Source organism: Coptis chinensis, chromosome 9, assembly GCF_015680905.1.
Source record: "Coptis chinensis isolate HL-2020 chromosome 9, ASM1568090v1, whole genome shotgun sequence".
Classification (NCBI taxonomy): Eukaryota; Viridiplantae; Streptophyta; class Magnoliopsida; order Ranunculales; family Ranunculaceae; genus Coptis; species Coptis chinensis.
The window spans coordinates 57,679,479-57,696,279 of NC_141464.1; the positions used below are offsets into that span (position 1 = coordinate 57,679,479).

General features: G+C 33.8%; 2 protein-coding genes across 3 annotated transcripts; both read left to right on the forward strand.

The window, feature by feature from the left end:
• The first annotated feature begins 1,402 nt into the window (after nucleotides 1-1,402).
• Nucleotides 1,403-4,643, forward strand: RIP1 (cobalt ion binding protein). The gene is made up of 4 exons (XM_086583498.1): nucleotides 1,403-1,926; nucleotides 3,018-3,115; nucleotides 3,217-3,282; nucleotides 3,467-4,643. Exons 1-4 carry the CDS (start codon nucleotides 1,568-1,570, stop codon nucleotides 4,363-4,365), a joined length of 1,422 nt encoding a protein of 473 aa, XP_086439624.1. The 5' UTR covers nucleotides 1,403-1,567; the 3' UTR covers nucleotides 4,366-4,643.
• A 737-nt stretch (nucleotides 4,644-5,380) lies between these two features.
• LOC147476924 (Adaptin ear-binding coat-associated protein 1 NECAP-1) lies at nucleotides 5,381-8,083 on the forward strand. 2 transcript variants are annotated; one of them, XM_086583499.1, is made up of 8 exons: nucleotides 5,381-5,735; nucleotides 5,830-5,861; nucleotides 5,988-6,088; nucleotides 6,164-6,236; nucleotides 6,319-6,350; nucleotides 6,800-6,890; nucleotides 7,042-7,153; nucleotides 7,542-8,083. In XM_086583499.1, exons 1-8 carry the CDS (start codon nucleotides 5,640-5,642, stop codon nucleotides 7,848-7,850), a joined length of 846 nt encoding a protein of 281 aa, XP_086439625.1. In that variant the 5' UTR covers nucleotides 5,381-5,639; the 3' UTR covers nucleotides 7,851-8,083. The 2 variants fall into 2 exon arrangements, with proteins under 2 accessions (XP_086439625.1, XP_086439626.1); XM_086583500.1 differs by lacking the exon at nucleotides 6,319-6,350 and having other exon boundaries at nucleotides 5,574-5,735; nucleotides 6,795-6,890.
• Nucleotides 8,084-16,801: the final 8,718 nt, after the last annotated feature.

Genomic DNA, 16,801 nt, shown 5'->3' on the forward strand with positions numbered 1-16,801 from the left:
CTAACTAAAATGTTTAAAATGAGTAAATTGATCACATCAATTGTGCCTTGAATCAAAAAACGGTGATTCAACTTTTGGGGCATTTTGAGTGTCTCCCATGAAGAAAAAGACTGAACAACAAGGAAAAAATTGCACATCCCAAAACTATCGCCGTCAAATTCTGCTTTGAACACAGACCCATTGATTGACCACACAGAATCAACTATGAAAGCGATAGACAAAAGCTCCTTTAACACGGTACAGTCATTGCTGAAAAGACCTGAAATTAAATCTCGTGAAATTAAAAGCAATTACATCGGCTCCTTGAACACAGGTTCCTTGGGTGAAATAAAAACCCGAAATTAAAAAATGGAAATCTAATATTTTATTTTTGATAATCAAAACTCATACAGCAAAGCAATCGGCTTGCTAGAGACATCGATTCCATATTTAATGTCATTGGTTTTTATAAAGAGAGAGATGAACACAAAATTATAGGATCAGAAACTTACTTTTGATAAGATCAAAAGGTAGATAGGAGATAAAGAGAGTGGTCTTCCTGCATGGCACTTTCTTCTCTGAGCTCTTCTTTAATGGTTTTACAGTCAACTTTTTGGTTACTTTTTTTTTTCCTTTGGTCTTACGGGGAGAAACCCAAAATTAAAAGAATGAGAGTAGTAGTTTCATTGTAATGAGAAAAAACAAAGATGAGAAGCAGAAGAGATGGGGGAGACGAAGAGAAAAGAATCGCTTTGTATTCTATCGTTAGACTTTTCATTTTTTTAACGACTTATTAAATAACCCAATTATTGCTAATTAAATGCCATTTATAGTAATTTATAGTAAGGCGTACAATTCAAAATGGCGTGGAATTGGTTTTTTAATATACCGCCACATGAAAAGACCGATTGCTCCTATTCAAAGGTGTTAAATAATATTTTAATTTAAGGACAATATCGGTACTAAAAATTTATAAAGGCATAAAAAAACAAAATAGTCATCATTAATAAATATCTAGGTATTTGATTTAATTATTCATCCAGAGGTATTATGCGTAAAAAAAATACCCGGATGAATTTAAGAGACCACGATCATTATAGGATATGCTACTAGTAGAGATTATCAGAGAATATACACAGCTCTCCTTTGTTCATTGCCGTGTTGCTTTAATTTCCGAGTAGTAAACAAATTAAAGGAACAATATAAAATTCCTTGTGTAGCTTCTTTAATATGTATGCTTCCTTAATGATGATTTACTGGATCAAGGAGAAATAATAGGAAAGCTAGTCCAACGGGCCAAGAATTATTAATTAATAATAAGGATCCGGGTTTGGTCCAGCCCAATATCATAAAACCACCCGATATCCACGCCATACACAAACCGAACACAGTATATATAAATTTATTTATTTACCAATCCATCCACCACCAAATCACTCAAAAACAAACACGTGTAATTAGATAACCCAAAAGAAAAGGACTCTCTTCGTCATTTCCAAATTTCCCAACCCCATTTATCGTCCCCCAATATTATAAAACCCTTCACTCTCCTCTTTATTTCTAGGGTTTTACTCAAAAGACCAAAAAAATGGCCATTCCTTCATTCATAACTCGAACCCTAATAAGTCGTTCCATAATCAGTCGTTCCTTGTCCTCAAAACCAGTTTCTTCCTTTCTACTTCGTGTGAGACCACTAGGTTGTGTTTCAAATGAGTTGAGAAACTTTACTAGTATTCGTGGATTGCGTGGGCTTTCGACACGTGCCACAACATCAAGTTTAAATGATCAGAATCCAAATTGGTCAAATAGACCACCTAAAGAAACTATTTTATTAGATGGGTGTGATTTTGAACATTGGCTTGTTGTTATGGAGAAACCTGAAGGTGATCCTACTAGAGATGATATTATTGATGGTTATATCAAAACACTTGCTACTGTTGTTGGAAGGTATAAAGTTTCGATTTTTATGATTTTTTGTATTCATATTTGTTGGAATTTATGGAAATAGTGAATTTATTTGTGGTTTTATAATGTAAGAGTTAAAAACTGTATGATGAAATATAAATTGACATTGGTATATAGTTTTTAGTTCATTATTTGTTTGTAGAATTAGAAGGGTGTAAATATCTGATTTGGGAATGTTGGAAATAGTGAATGTGTTGGTCCGAGTTGGTGGAAAAGGGAGTATTTTGTTATATTTTATGGCATTTTTCAATTGTGGATTTAGTTATGGTTTATTTGATTATTGGTGTGAAGGCTCAATAGTATGAGAATTGAAATGGTTTAAGTATATACTGAAATAAGTCACATAAAAGGATTAAATGTTGGAAATGGTGAATGTGTTGGTGAAAATGAAGTAGTTTTTGGCATTAGTCATGGTTTATTTGATTAGTGGTTTGAAGTATTAATAAATATTAGCATTGAAAGGGTCATAATATTTACTGGGAAATGCTTTATTGATATTTAAATGTTGGAATGTAGAGACTGTGTTGGTGTGAACTGGTGAAAAATGATGTTTGTAGTATTTGATGACATTTTGTAGTAAGGATTTTAGGTTAGGTTTATTTCATTTTTTGGTGTAAAGTGAATAGCTATAAGAATTTATGATGTTTAAATATCTGATTTGGAAATATCATATTAAGGGTTAAAAGGTGGTGTCAATTCGTGAAAAAATGATGTAGATTGTGTTGGCATATGATATACTCTGACTATTTTTGCATTATGGTTTACTTTATTGTAGATTTCAAGATGTTATCAATTTATAAATAAAAATGGTCTAAATGTTTGTTTTGAAAAAAACATCACATTTTCTATTTTTTGAATATACAAGACACATCATGATTCGTTTTTTCATTTATTTATTTATCTATTATTATTACAAGCTTGCATTGGTTATTATAAGATGAATCGATGATATGATTAATTGTTTGTCTCATCCATGTATTGTTTACCCAAATGTACTACACCTTTTTGTTTCTTGTCGGTGTGATACTTCTTCTCGTTCTTCAATTAGTTTTATTTTGTCTTCTCTTTCATAGTGAGGATGAAGCAAGGAAGCAACTGTACTCGGTGTCAACTAGACATTACTTTGCTTTTGGCTGCATCATATCTGAAGAGCTTTCTTACAAGATGAAGGGTATGTGTAACATTCTTCCTGTGTTCATTTATTTCCTTGTTGAGTTTTACTGGATTTTGAAGCATTAGGTACCCTCCCTACTGACAATTTTAATATTGCAGAGTTGCCAAAAGTGCGCTGGGTCCTTCCCGATTCTTACTTGGATGTTAGAAACAAAGATTATGGAGGTAAGGAAATTGTTGATGTCTGAAGCGAATCTTAGGCAAGGCGCATTTAGCTTTGGCTTTGATGTTTGTTACTTTTTATTTGTGCATGCATGGTTATATAATTTCTAGAGTGAGGTCTATTTTTTTTCGTTCACTGTATCTTTTTAATTTCTAATTTTGCGTCGTATTTTTTTTAATTTTGCAGGTGAACCTTTTATCAATGGCCAGGCTGTTCCTTATGATCCAAAATACCATGAGGAGTGGGTAAGGAACAATGCACGAGCGAATGAGAGGTCAAGACGCAATGATAGACCTCGTAACTTTGATAGGTCAAGGAACTTTGAGAGGAGGAGGGAAAATATGCAAAACAGAGATGGCCAGCCTCCAAACATGAATCAAGGTATGCAGAACTCTGGACCTAGCATGGGAGGTGTGCCTCCTAATGAAAATGTGCAGAACCGTGGTCCAAATATGGGAGGGGCGCCACCCAATGCAAATTATCAGAATCCCGGTCCAGGTATGGGAGGGGCGCCACCTAATGCAACTTATCAGAATCCCGGTGCAAATATGGGAGGCGGGCCACCACCTAATGCAACTTATCAGAATCCCGGTGGAAATATGGGAGGCGGGCCACCACCTAATGCAACTTATCAGAATCCTGGTGCAAATATGCGAGGCGGGCCACCACCTAATGCAAGTTATCAGAATCCTGGTTCCAACTATGGAGGCGGGCCACCACCTAATGCAAGTTATCAGAATCCTGGTTCAAATTATGGAGGCGGACCACCACCTAATGCAAGTTATCAGAATCCTGGTCCCAATTCTGGAGGCGGACCACCACCTAATGCAAATTATCAGAATCCTGGTCCCAATTCTGGAGGCGTGCCACCTAATGCTGGGTATAACAACCGTTCGAATATGGGAAACAATGCGCCAAATCCTGGATGGTCTAACAATGTGAATACAGGAGGTATGCCACCTGTGCCGAATGCTGGATATTCTAACAACAATGGTGTGGGAGGATATGGTGCCAATTCAAACAGAGATTACGAAAACAACCACACCCCAAATGCGAGGGATATGCAAGGAAGAGACTTCCAGTAGATTGCGTAGATGCTGCAGAAGGGCTTGATTGAATATTTAGTGTTGGCGATGGATTTTCTCGGCTTGGGATGTGTAGGATTTCTGGTTGTTTACTTGCATGCATCTATATGTAATGGAGGGTGTCATTCTAGTTGGAATTCTCACTAGTCTATCTGGTGTTGTGTAGAGTCTTTTTATATCTACTGGATGTTTAGAACTGTTCTGGGTACTATTTCAGCTGTTTTCCATAACTGCACATCTTTGATTCTATTCCTATTAAAGTTTCTGAGTTATGTTTTTATGTTCTCCATAATATTTAAGCTGCTAATTCTCAGTTTTAAAGAATTTCTGAGGGTTTCTGAGTTCTTGCTGAGTTTTATAGAATTTCTGAGGCTATTTCTGAATGTTATCAGTTAATCATTTCTATATGTTGGAAGTTAGTTGATGTGAATCGGCCTTGCCAATCATATTCTGAAATGGTTTTGCATCAAATATGGATGATGCTCTTTCTATTGCTATTAGAAAGAGCTTGGCTACTGCGTATTGAGAAGGTGGTTCTCATATCCGATTGTCAATCTATGGTCGCTGCAGTTAATGGTCAATCTGATTGCTCATTTTGGGAGTTGGATGCTATCAGCGTACCATGCAGTCTTTTGCGTTTTGCAGAGTGATAGGCTAAGGTGGCAAAAGTCACATAGACTTAAGTTGTAATGGTACTGTCGTGCCTACTTCTGTTGCTTTACTTTTCAGTGGTGTCAAGTGTAAACTCTATGAACACTTTGTAATCTCATGATAAATGAATGGCAGTCGGTTTGAGTTTAAAAAAAATATACAAGGCCTGCTCGTTCTTACTACTGTATGTAGGTCTTTGGTACAATGTTACAAGCCTCACTTGCCTTTTCCCAATGATGTATGAGAGCTGTCTCGGAAGAATCCTTTTCATATGTCACATTCTGGTGGTTGGAGGCTTGCAGCCACTCACTTGAGCGTCAAGCCTACAATGTGAAAAGGGTGTAAAACTATTATATTCCCCTGTACATAAGAAGAGCATATTCCAATATATCCAACTGTATTATTCTAGTCTTACAAACTAAGGAAACAAGAATAATCACAGCCGTTGACTTTTCAATACCAAACCAATCAACGGCCCTGATACATCCTACAACCAAATTTGTTTTCAGCAAAACAAACTCAAGCTCTTAGTGCTCCTTATTACCAAAATACCCTTGCATAATTGATCATTAACAAAACTAAAAAATAGAGTCAAATATTAAGTTATTTGGTGTTGGGTCAAAATGGAGAAGAAAGTTGAGGAAGATCATGGTGAGAAAGAAGAAGAAGAAGCAGTTGAGCTGATTCTCTTTCAAGTTCCTGAATGCTACGTTTATTTGGTAAATCAAAATATTTATTTGATTAATTTGATTGGGATTTAGTAGACAAGGGATTAGCATTTGGGCCATTCTTGTAATTGTTTGAATCTTGCAGATACCTCCGAGGAAAAGCGCAGCTTCATACCGGTATATAGTTTTTTTCTTTATGTAGCAAAATGGAGTATACCTCTTTGAAATGATTTGGCTGTAAAACTATATTTTTGCAACTTTGGTTGGGGGCTCAATATCACAATGCACTTTGTTTCATCTTAGCGCTGACGAATGGGATGTGAACAAATGGGCTTGGGAGGGGTCACTCAAAGTTATTAGCAAGGGAGAAGAATGTATTATTAAGCTTCAAGATAAAACAACGGGTAAAATCCCTTAATGTAATTGTTATGTTCCTTCATTGTTGTTTCGTATTTGAACCATTTCAATTTTCAATGCAGGAGAACTTTATGCTCGGGGCTTTCTAAGAGATGGCGAGCCACATCCTGTCGAGCCTGTCATTGACAGCAGCAGGTCAGTTCGCAGCTCTGTTACTCTTAGTTCTAGATTTACCTTAACTTTATGGTGATAGAATTGCAACCTTTTTCTCCTCCAGATACTTCGTTCTTCGGGTGGAAGAAAACATTGGTAAGATAAATATTCCTGAATATTTAACTTTGCTTGGCCACTTTTTTAGTACCTCTGTTACCTTCAAACCGTGAGATCCTGTTGATCAATTCAAAGTCGATGTTCTGTGGCATAGCCCTAGATGAAGGTTATTTGTTTTGCAAAAACCATTCTGAAATGTCTATTAAAAGCCACGGCTTACAATAATTCCAAAGCTTTCATCACGACAAGTTTGCTAGCTAGTTTTAACGAATTGGCGCTACATCATTGAATGTTTTTTTTTAAGTAGGTAGCCTCCCAATGTAGTCTGAGTTCCAAATCAACCACCAACAATTGAATCCATAAGTGCTAGTAATCTTTTTCTTTTTCCTGCCTTTTTATCTGTTTTCTCTATCCTTTTCAATTTCTTTCATATTCATCAATTTAGTTCTTGTTATATAGTGGTTCTTATCAAGTTGGAAACAGTGCAGGTGGTCGTCTTCGACATGCTTTTCTAGGTATAGGCTTTAGAGAAAGACCACAAGCATATGATTTTCAAGCTGCACTTCAGGATCATATGAAGTATCCTACTGCCTTCTATCTTTTATTTTATCTGTAATTTTTGTTTGCTTTTAACGTTCAAAATAAGATTAACACTTGGATATGTATGTGAGATAAATATCTACTCTTCACTCTGGCCTTTCTGACACTGTTCATTTTGGTGGTCTGCAAGATATCTGAATAAGAAAAAGACTGCCGAGGAGATGGAACAGCAATATGAAAAATCTTCCTCAGTGGATTACAGTTTAAAAGAGGGGGAAACCCTTGTACTCCAAATCAAGAATGTAAGTCGACTTCCAACCCTTCTATTATCTCTGATAAACAAAATCATGATACATGAAGACTGTATTACGAACTTCTCATCGATTGTATATACTTTAGAATATGGTCTACGATATGCCATGTCCGTTACTAATATTCAACTTAAAGTGCATTTAATCTTCCTAACCATGTCCTACGAAGTCAAAAACTGGGCCTAGGCTCTGATCTTACCGTGCTAGTATCTTTATTTAAGTTTCTACCAAAAGGAAGACATTCTTTAACTGTAACATACTACATCTCATCAATGCCATTTGATCAGGCTACAACAGGTCACATGTGCCAATACTTTATAATCTTGTACTGTATATTAGAAATACTAAAGTTACTTACCCAGTCTCTTGCTTCTAACAGAAAGGAGGGCGTGTAAAATCTGCATTTTTCGAGCAAGGTCTCAACAAACTCGCCTTGGATGAAACTACAAATACAAAAGAGCCCAGTATTTGTATCAAGCCACCACCTCCTCCTCCCCTCTCACCTGTCAGTTCCATTGGCCATACACCAGCAAAAGTGCCACCAAAGTTTAATCTTGAGCAATCTACAGAGGATGCCTGTATACAATCTAAAGAGGAAAGTCAATCAAAAGAACCATCACTACTTGGTAATAAGAATCGTGAGGATGTCCCTGATGAGGACTTTGGGGATTTTCAGACTGCAGGATAGTTTGGGCTTGAGAACTGCTTCTATCTTACATACTCTTAAACTGTAGTGTATTGCATGTTTCAAAAGGCTGAGTGTATGTGCTCGCTATGGTTTATGCACCAGCAATTCCATGATTAGTGTTTTTCCTCTTTTCTTTTTTTTTTTTGGTTTATATATATATACATTGCAATCTGCGACTGAATTCATACTGTGGAAATCTTGATAAATCAATTAAGAAAATCTCAATTTCATTATGTTATGAAGACCAGCAGATGTCTTAACTCTATAATTTCGAATGACAAACTTGAATACAGGAGTGCTGCAACAAATATTTCTGCTTTGGTGTCAACTGTTCAGAGCCGAAAGTTAGGATCACTGGTCTGTATTCAAGGATAATTGTTAGAATAGGGTGATGGATGAATTGCTACTGAATAATCAAGGTCTTGTGTCCCGACAAGTAGATGGATAGGGAAGGTTTTAGATCGCATTATCCAGCTTGCTCTCACATAAATATTTGCAGCATTCTTGGGTCAAAGTAAAACACTTAGTCCCCAGTACCATGTGATCTATATACTTGAGAAATTATATCAAGAATCAAACTATTTTCTCAAGGACGGCTGGAATATTGGCGATACGTCTCAAAAAAATCCATTTCCCCTGTCTGTCGGTCCATTTAAACGTGACCCACGTATCTGTATGGTCAATCAGACAGGCTGGTCAAGTTCTTCGAAGGTAGCCTATTTTTGGAACTTAGGAAGAGAAAAAGGTTTAACATACACAGTACTGGGCAAAAGCCATGACTGATAGCATGACGACCCATTTGGAATTTGTACATATTTCTACTTGATTCCAATTCTCCAACGACCAAATTGTGATGACCATTTCATTCTAAGCAGGCCCACATCAAGAATGTCATGAGATAGCAGTTGCATTAGGGGGTTAGTTTTATTTTACAAAAAGAGATTATTTTATTTTCAAGCTTTAATCATATAGGTTGTTTTGGTTCCTGAAATCTGATTCTAAAAGAAAACAGATTCTTTTATTTGGTTTTTCATATAATGATATTTCAAAATTTCGATTTTGTGTGTTCCGTTGGAAATGGGAAAATTTGTTGTAGTTGAGTGTAGTTTGGGAATACTGGAAAGACTTGGGTGGAAAGTAGGGAATCAAAACCTTTTGAAACTTGCAATCTCTAAAATCTCTCCCCCTTCTCTCTCTTGCAAGTCTCCTCAAAAATAGAAAACAACTTCCTATCTCTTAAAAAATGGGTCGTTTTATTTCTTTTGAATACATTTAAAGAATCTGTTTTCTAGTTTTTCATTTTCCATTGTGAACCAAATATTCAAAAAAAAATCAATTTCTTTGAAAACACTTTATTTTTCTCAATTTTTCTTAAACCAAAACACAGACATAAAGAAAATCATACTGAGTCGTCGTAGACCTTGATTTCTTTTGATGGTCTGGAAACCGTAGAAAATGAAATTTCGATCATGGAGGCTCATTAGTCATGGAACTTTTTAGACATTTAGAACATACTTAGATCAGTTTTCTTTAGCCATAGACTATACGACATTGACTTCTTTTAGGCACAACTCTGGCAGCCTAACAGATAATTAATTCTCTCCTTGAAAATAATATTTTAGATAGTCAATCTTGAAATCTTATAAGTGGCACATAAAAGTAGAAAATGCCATCCTTAAACCACTATATATCAATCACCACCAAAAATCCATTAAAAGTGGATAAGTGATCACATATCTTAAGTTCTTGGAAAGTTCAAGATGATTAGTATTTGTATATGAAACTCATGTTTTTTAAGCAAATGATCAAAAAGTGTGCTTCCTTGCTCTCAAACAGTCAAATCCATGTATTGGCCGTGATTATTTCATCCAACAAATGAACTTGATCTTCATAGTGCCTAGTTAGTTGGGACATTACCCAACTTGTTTCTGGATCATAGTTTCGTGGAAAATCCATTCAGTTTCCTTTCAACATGAAACGTATGTGTTTTATATTGCAATTATCCTCATCTGTGAATTGTGAAAGGATGAGATATACTTCATGTGCCCATGGTACGTAAAACATCATTGATGACATGTAATAAATATTTTGGCAGTAAAATAGGTTTCTTGGCTACAATTATATATGTACCAAACATAGTACAAAATATCGCGATATATCGCGATATATATCGACATTTCAGAGAAGGATATGATAATATCCAGGATATGGGTTTGATATTTTCTATCTGAAAATTGCAAATATCCTCGATATATCCTAAAATATCATGATATTTTGTCGATATATCGATATTTTCTAAATATCGTGGTATATATACTATCTTTTATTCTTCTCTCTCATTTTCACTTTTCTTCAATACAAAAACAATGGCTGCCTTCTTCAACATGCTCAAAAAAGAGTCAAAATTTGCCAATCTCTTAGAGCTTTTTAGGGAGAAAGAACTAAAAAGAGAGGTTTGAGTTTTTTAATTAATCTTGAACTCCATCTTCTCAATCTCATCTCTCTTGTTGCTTTTTTTTTTTTTGGATATAATTAAACTCTTTTTTGTTTTTATTTTTCCAACTATTCTTCTTGAAAATCATTTGAATTTAGTCGGCAATCAAATATAATCTTTGCATATGTATATAGAGAATGCCAATTATAAAATAAAATCAGTAAATCCAAGTTCCCTTCTTCTAAGTGTTTTTTGTTTAGTTCATTTTATGAATTAATCTAAAAAAAATTAAATAAGCAAATCAAGAATATTTTGTTTCAATTTATAACAGATCTATTATTGAAAATAAAAAAGGAAAACTAAAAAAACAGTAACAAATTTTTTGTTCTCAAATAAATCATTCTTGAATCTTTGGATGTAGATCTCAAATCTTTCCCTTTTATTATTGATTATTTAATAGGAGTATCTACGAAATTTTGGTTTATCGTCGATATTGTACGATATATCGTCGATATTGTACAATATATCGTGGATTTTTACAGATGTCACCATGTCAAATATCGACACAGATAGCGATATTTCGTAGATATATATCGAGATTTGGGAGTTGGATATATTTCCCTATCGCGATACTTTGTTCTATGGTACCAAACATATCCACGATTGTTAAAAAAGCCACTCGCTAACAATAAGATTTCTAAAAAACTAATTAAACACACTCATTGCAGCGACCATTTTATGCTTTATTGAGATATGTTTGTCGCAATTGTCGTGGGTTTGTGCAAGCCATGTCTCATTGTGATTTTAAATTAATCCGTACAGAACACCATGGTTCTTATTAACCAGAATAGATATTTTATCACACTTCTGCAACAGTGTGACACTCTTCAATCTTCATTACCGCGGGGGAAATAAACAATTATAATATGTTGTGTCTAGTTACGTGGAAACATTACTGACATTGCATTAAAAAAAAATTATGTGTTTCTAACTAATGTATCTATCGATTTGGCGATTTCCAAGTTCATTTTATGATGACCTGATTTGGTACATTAAAGATTAATTGAACAACAGTATCACGTAAAATGATAGCTTTCAAATCCCTAGTTCGTACGAACGGGTGCTATTATAAAAGTATTAGCAACTATGCATAACTATGAGATCTGAATATTATATATATTGATTACTCATTCAAATTTCTTGCAATATAAAAATCTCACTTTCAATAAAAAGAAAAGACTCACTCTTGATAAAACTTTTCGACTTTTTTGTTGTTGTTTAATTAGTAATATAAGTTTGATTGAAGTTTTGGGAGAATGCCCAAAGAAGCGAAGATCACATTGACGCTAATTGAATAGCAAAATATTACGATAAACACTATTTTAAATGCAAAATTATATTTGTCAAGACATTCACATTATATATGATACAACTATGTTTTGAGGTTAGTTCGATGCATTTGCATCCAGTTTCTGAATTCCCGTTAATTATTCCTTGAGGTAAGTTCGATGCATTTATATCATGTTGCCAATTTCCGATTAATTATTCTTTGGGGATATTTCGATCAATTTGCATTTAGTTTATGATTTTCCCCTAAATATTTTTTAAGGTTAGTTCGTTGCATTTGTATCAAGTTTCCGATTCCCCGTTAATTATATTCTTTGAGGTTAGAATAAACCTTCAATCATGAAGAACAATTTCTTTAGAATAAATATTTAATAACAATCTTATAACGATGAAGGCATGGCTGTCTTTATATATATAATAACCAATGTTTCTAATTCTATTTAGAAACCAAAATAGAAACCTTACTAATTAACCTAGATCTAGAACAAATAAGAAACTCTACTAATTCAATATATAAGACTATTAATAATATAATTAGAAATTTCTATGTCCATGCATCATACTCCCCGGCTTGAAAAAAACTCCCGACTTGAAAGAACTCGTCCTCGAGTTTGGTTGCATGTAGACTTGCGAATATTCTACAAAACTCTTGTACTTTATCATCATAGTTCCATGCAGTTGCGTCTAGTTTCCAATTTTTCATTAATTATGCTTTGAGGTTAGTTCGATGCACTTGCATCAAGTTTCCGATTTCCTGTTAATTATTCTTTGAGGTTAGTTTGATGCAATTGCATCCAGTTTCCGATTTTTTGTTAATTATTTTTTGAGGTTAATACGACGCATTTACACCCAGTTTATGATTTCTTGTTAATTATTCTTTGAGGTTAGTTCCATGCAGTTGAGTCCAATTTTCGATTTCTCGTTAATTATGCTTTGAAGTTAGTTTGTTAATTATGCTTTGAGGTTAGTTTGATGCATTCGTTATCAGTTTCTAATTTTCTGTTAATCATTTTTTTAAGTTAGATCGATGCATTCACATCCATTTTCCGATTTCCCGTTAGTTTTTTTTAATGCATTTGCATCCAATTTTCCGATTTCCTGCTAATTATTTTTTGAAGTTAGTTAAATGCAGTTATAATCAGTTTTCAATTTATCGTTAATCATTCTTTTAGGTTACTTTCATGCATTTGCATTCATTTTATGATTTCCAGTTAATTATTCTTAACTTTGAGGTTAGATTTATGCATTCACATCCTGTTTACGATTTCTCGTTAGTTATTCTTTGATTGGATGTTAGTTCAATGCATTTACATCCAATTTCTGATTTCCCGTTAATTATCTTTTAAAGTTAGATAAATGCAATTTCATCCAGTTTTTAATTTGTCGTTAATCATATTTTTAGGTTAGTTTCATGCATTTGCATTCAATTTTTTATTTCCCGTTAATTATTCTTTGAGGTTAGTTCAATGCAATTGCATCTATTTTCTGATTTCCCGTTAATTACTTTAAGAGGTTAGTTGGATGCATTAGCAAGGTAGTGAAACTGGGATGGAAGCATATATGGGTGGAGTCAGATTCCACTAACAATGAAGTCATTTAATAACAACCAAATACATTGGTGAGTGCGAGGAAAAAAAGTCAAGCATCTAGCCGATTGGATTCTAATCACCAGGACATGTCGAGAGGTAAACTTTGGAGCAGACATTTGCTCTAAAAATATTGTCACCTTGGCAAAGGGGGAAACAAATGGTAGGTCGATACTCCTAATTTTCTATACAGGATAGAAGACATTAATATGACCTACATACTATAGATTTGTAAATTAGCTATCTGTAGAAATGAAGACATGATACCTATACAATTATCTTTAACAAAAAAAAAAAAATTACTCTTTGAGGTTTGTTAAATGCATTTCCATCTAGTTGCCGATTTTCCGTTAATTACTTTTAGAGATTAGTTGGATGCAATTGCATCCAGTTTTCGATTTTCCAAATAGTAATATAATTCCATTAGTTTTCGATTTTCCATTAGTAATACCAAATTCTATTAATCCTTATGTTGTTTCCTTGCAAACATGGCTTTAAAAAAATATCATATAAGTACATGATTCACAATGTTGGATCATAAAAAAAAATATCAATTAATTATTCTTTAAGGTTAGTTCATTACATTTTCATCATGTTTCGGATTTTTCGTTAATTATTCTTTGAGGTTAGTCCAATACATTTGCATCATGTTGCCAATTCCCCGTTAGTTATTCTTTAGGATAGTTCGATTCATTTGCATCTAGTTTCTAATTCTCCGTTAAATATTCTTTGAGACTAGTTCGATGCATCTAGTTTCCGATTTATTATTAATTATTCATTAAGGTTAGTTCCATGCAATTGCGTATAGTTTGTGATTTTCTGTTAATTATGCTTTGAAGTTAGTTTGATGCATTTGCATACAATTTTTGATTTTTCTTTAATAATTCGTTGAGGTTAAATTGATGCATTCGCATCAAGTTTCTAATTTCTCGTTAATTATTCTTTGAAGTTAGTTCAATGCAGTTACACCTACTTTTTTATTTCTCGTTAATCATTATTTTAGATTTGTTCAATGCAGTTGTATCCATTTTATTTTTTGATATCCCGTTAATTATTTTTTTAGGTTAGATCGATGCATTTGCATACAGTTTGTGATTTCCCATTAGTTATTCTTTGAAGTTAGTTCAATGCGGTTTTTTAGCTTGCTCATGTCAAATAAGTGATCTTCAAAGAAACCCTTCCCTTTCACTAATCCAAAATAAAACCCCACCTTACACACAAATCTAAACATTATTGGAGCATTATGTGATTGTTCTCTTTTTGGTTTAATATTTTAATAGGTTATGGACTATCACTACATAGTAACATATGATTAGTATCGATAGTCTATACAGTACAAAGAAATTTGGGCCTTCTATAGATTTGAGAATAATGATGTTCCGTATTTTACCTAATATATGTTTTGCAAGGTCTACATGTCTTAGAAGTTATCATTTTCTCATAACAATCATTAGTTATTTTCATTATTATCATTAATCTTTGATTGACATTTTCCCTTGACATTGAGATAATAAAACATGATATTGTTGCTGAAAATATAAGTATCAGGACAGTGAAATCACCATGTCACAAACATGATCATCTACCTAATTGAACTCGGTCTTAATATTTAAATAGTTAACACTGTTCGGGTTGAATGTCTCTCCAGCATATTGTTTGACTTTTGTAACGGTATTACCTATTACTGTTAGAACTTAAAAGTTGGGTACTTGAAACTCGTTTATAATTGATCCAACTTTGTTAACAACAATTTTTAGTGCAAAAAAAATGAAATCTTGTAACTCTCTGATACAGGGGTTTTGTTTCTTTGGAGTTATTTTCTACGTGGGTTTTCTAGGGTTTATCCAGCTAAAATTTTTAATTTAAAAGAAAAATTGAGAAAGAGTGTTTTTGTGGGACTCCTTGTTGAACCCCTATTACATGAATAATGGAAACTCCTAATTTTGAATTCATTTTTTTTTTCATAATTAGTATTAGAGTTTACAAAAATTGGAGACTCTGTGAAGCCTTGAAAAATAGAGCCAAAAGAGTACAGCTATAATATATATCTAAGGATATGGCATTTCAAGTTTTCAAATTTCAACACATACATGCTTACGTTATCCTTTGGTTGGTAAAATTCATGTTTCATAATTCATACCAATTTTAAGAAAATATCATGAATTTTAAGGATCCATGCCTACCACCTATTTCATGAAATGTCAAATGTATACTAAATAAAAACTGGATTATATGTGCCACGAAAAATTTTCCCAAAGTCCCATCTAAAATCAAATACGGCCATAGCTAATTTATCTAAAGGATAATTGTCTGAATTGGCCATGATAAATCCACATTGTTCTCCAACCGGCCATACCTTTCAATTTTGACCAATTCAATGGGTTTTTGACATTTTTGCCCTTCCGTACAACATTCTCTCTCCTCCTACCACACTCTCTCTCCTCTACAATACACTCTCTCCTCTTGTACTTCTGATGTTGACATGCACAGTGATAATTATCCGTTAAATTCTCTTAGCGATACGTACTAGCGATTAATGACTATTAGATTTCAACCCAGCAAAAATAAAAACGGACATTAGCTATTGTGGGAATTAGGAACCAGCAACTTATGAACCTACTATCAGTAATTTATGGCTTGTTTTTGTTTTACAGACATGAAACAACGTTCACCTCGATTTTTGTGCCAAACTATTAAAGTGTTTACAAACCTCCAAAGCTTTAGTTTTTTACTTCATCTTCTTGGTTATCCTCTCCTTCGTGATTTTGGTAAGGTTTTTCATGAAGGACAAGAACACAAATCTTGATAATGGATTTTTCTAAGGTTCATCTTCTTGATTATCCTCTCTCTCAATGGTTCTCATTGTTTATTGATATGTTTTGAACTTTGGTTTGTTGTCTTCAGTGTTGGTTTCTTTCTAGGTCGTCTTGCTCTCATTTTTAGATGTTTGTTATTATTTTGGAACTTATGTGTCTAATTTTGCAGTACTCCGTTTTGACAAACATAATATTTTGAAGTCAGTGGTTTGTTTAGATAACATCTCTAATTTTCAAGTTACAATCCTAAGTGATTCAATTGTGGCGTTAATTTTATAGTATTTTTTTTTTTTTTTTTTTTTTTGTTACCTTACATATTGATAACTTCAATAGACAAAACACCTGCAAGTATAAACAACAAAATACCATTACATTGATTCCCAAATAACTTACATAGTCATTAAAAGGCCCAAGAAAATCCAAATAACATTACAAGCTTAGTTGCTGACAATACTTATATTCGTCGTTGATGGTTAACTTAAATGTTGTCTTCGTTGGTAAAATCAGCCGGAATCCTAGCTGAAAAGTCAATCCAAACAGCATCATCTGTCGCATTAGAGCAGGTTGCTCTGTTGTGTCCAAAAGCACCACAACGGCTGCACCTTCTCCTTTGCACTGGCACACCATCCCCTTTAGAACGTTTCCTCTTCTTTTAGGGGTTGCCAGGCATTACCTCATTTGTGGGAGGACGAACCATAATGTTGTAACTTCCCCGATGCCACTATTTTTTGCCCTTCATCGGTGTCCAATTCTCTTGATAGGTATCCA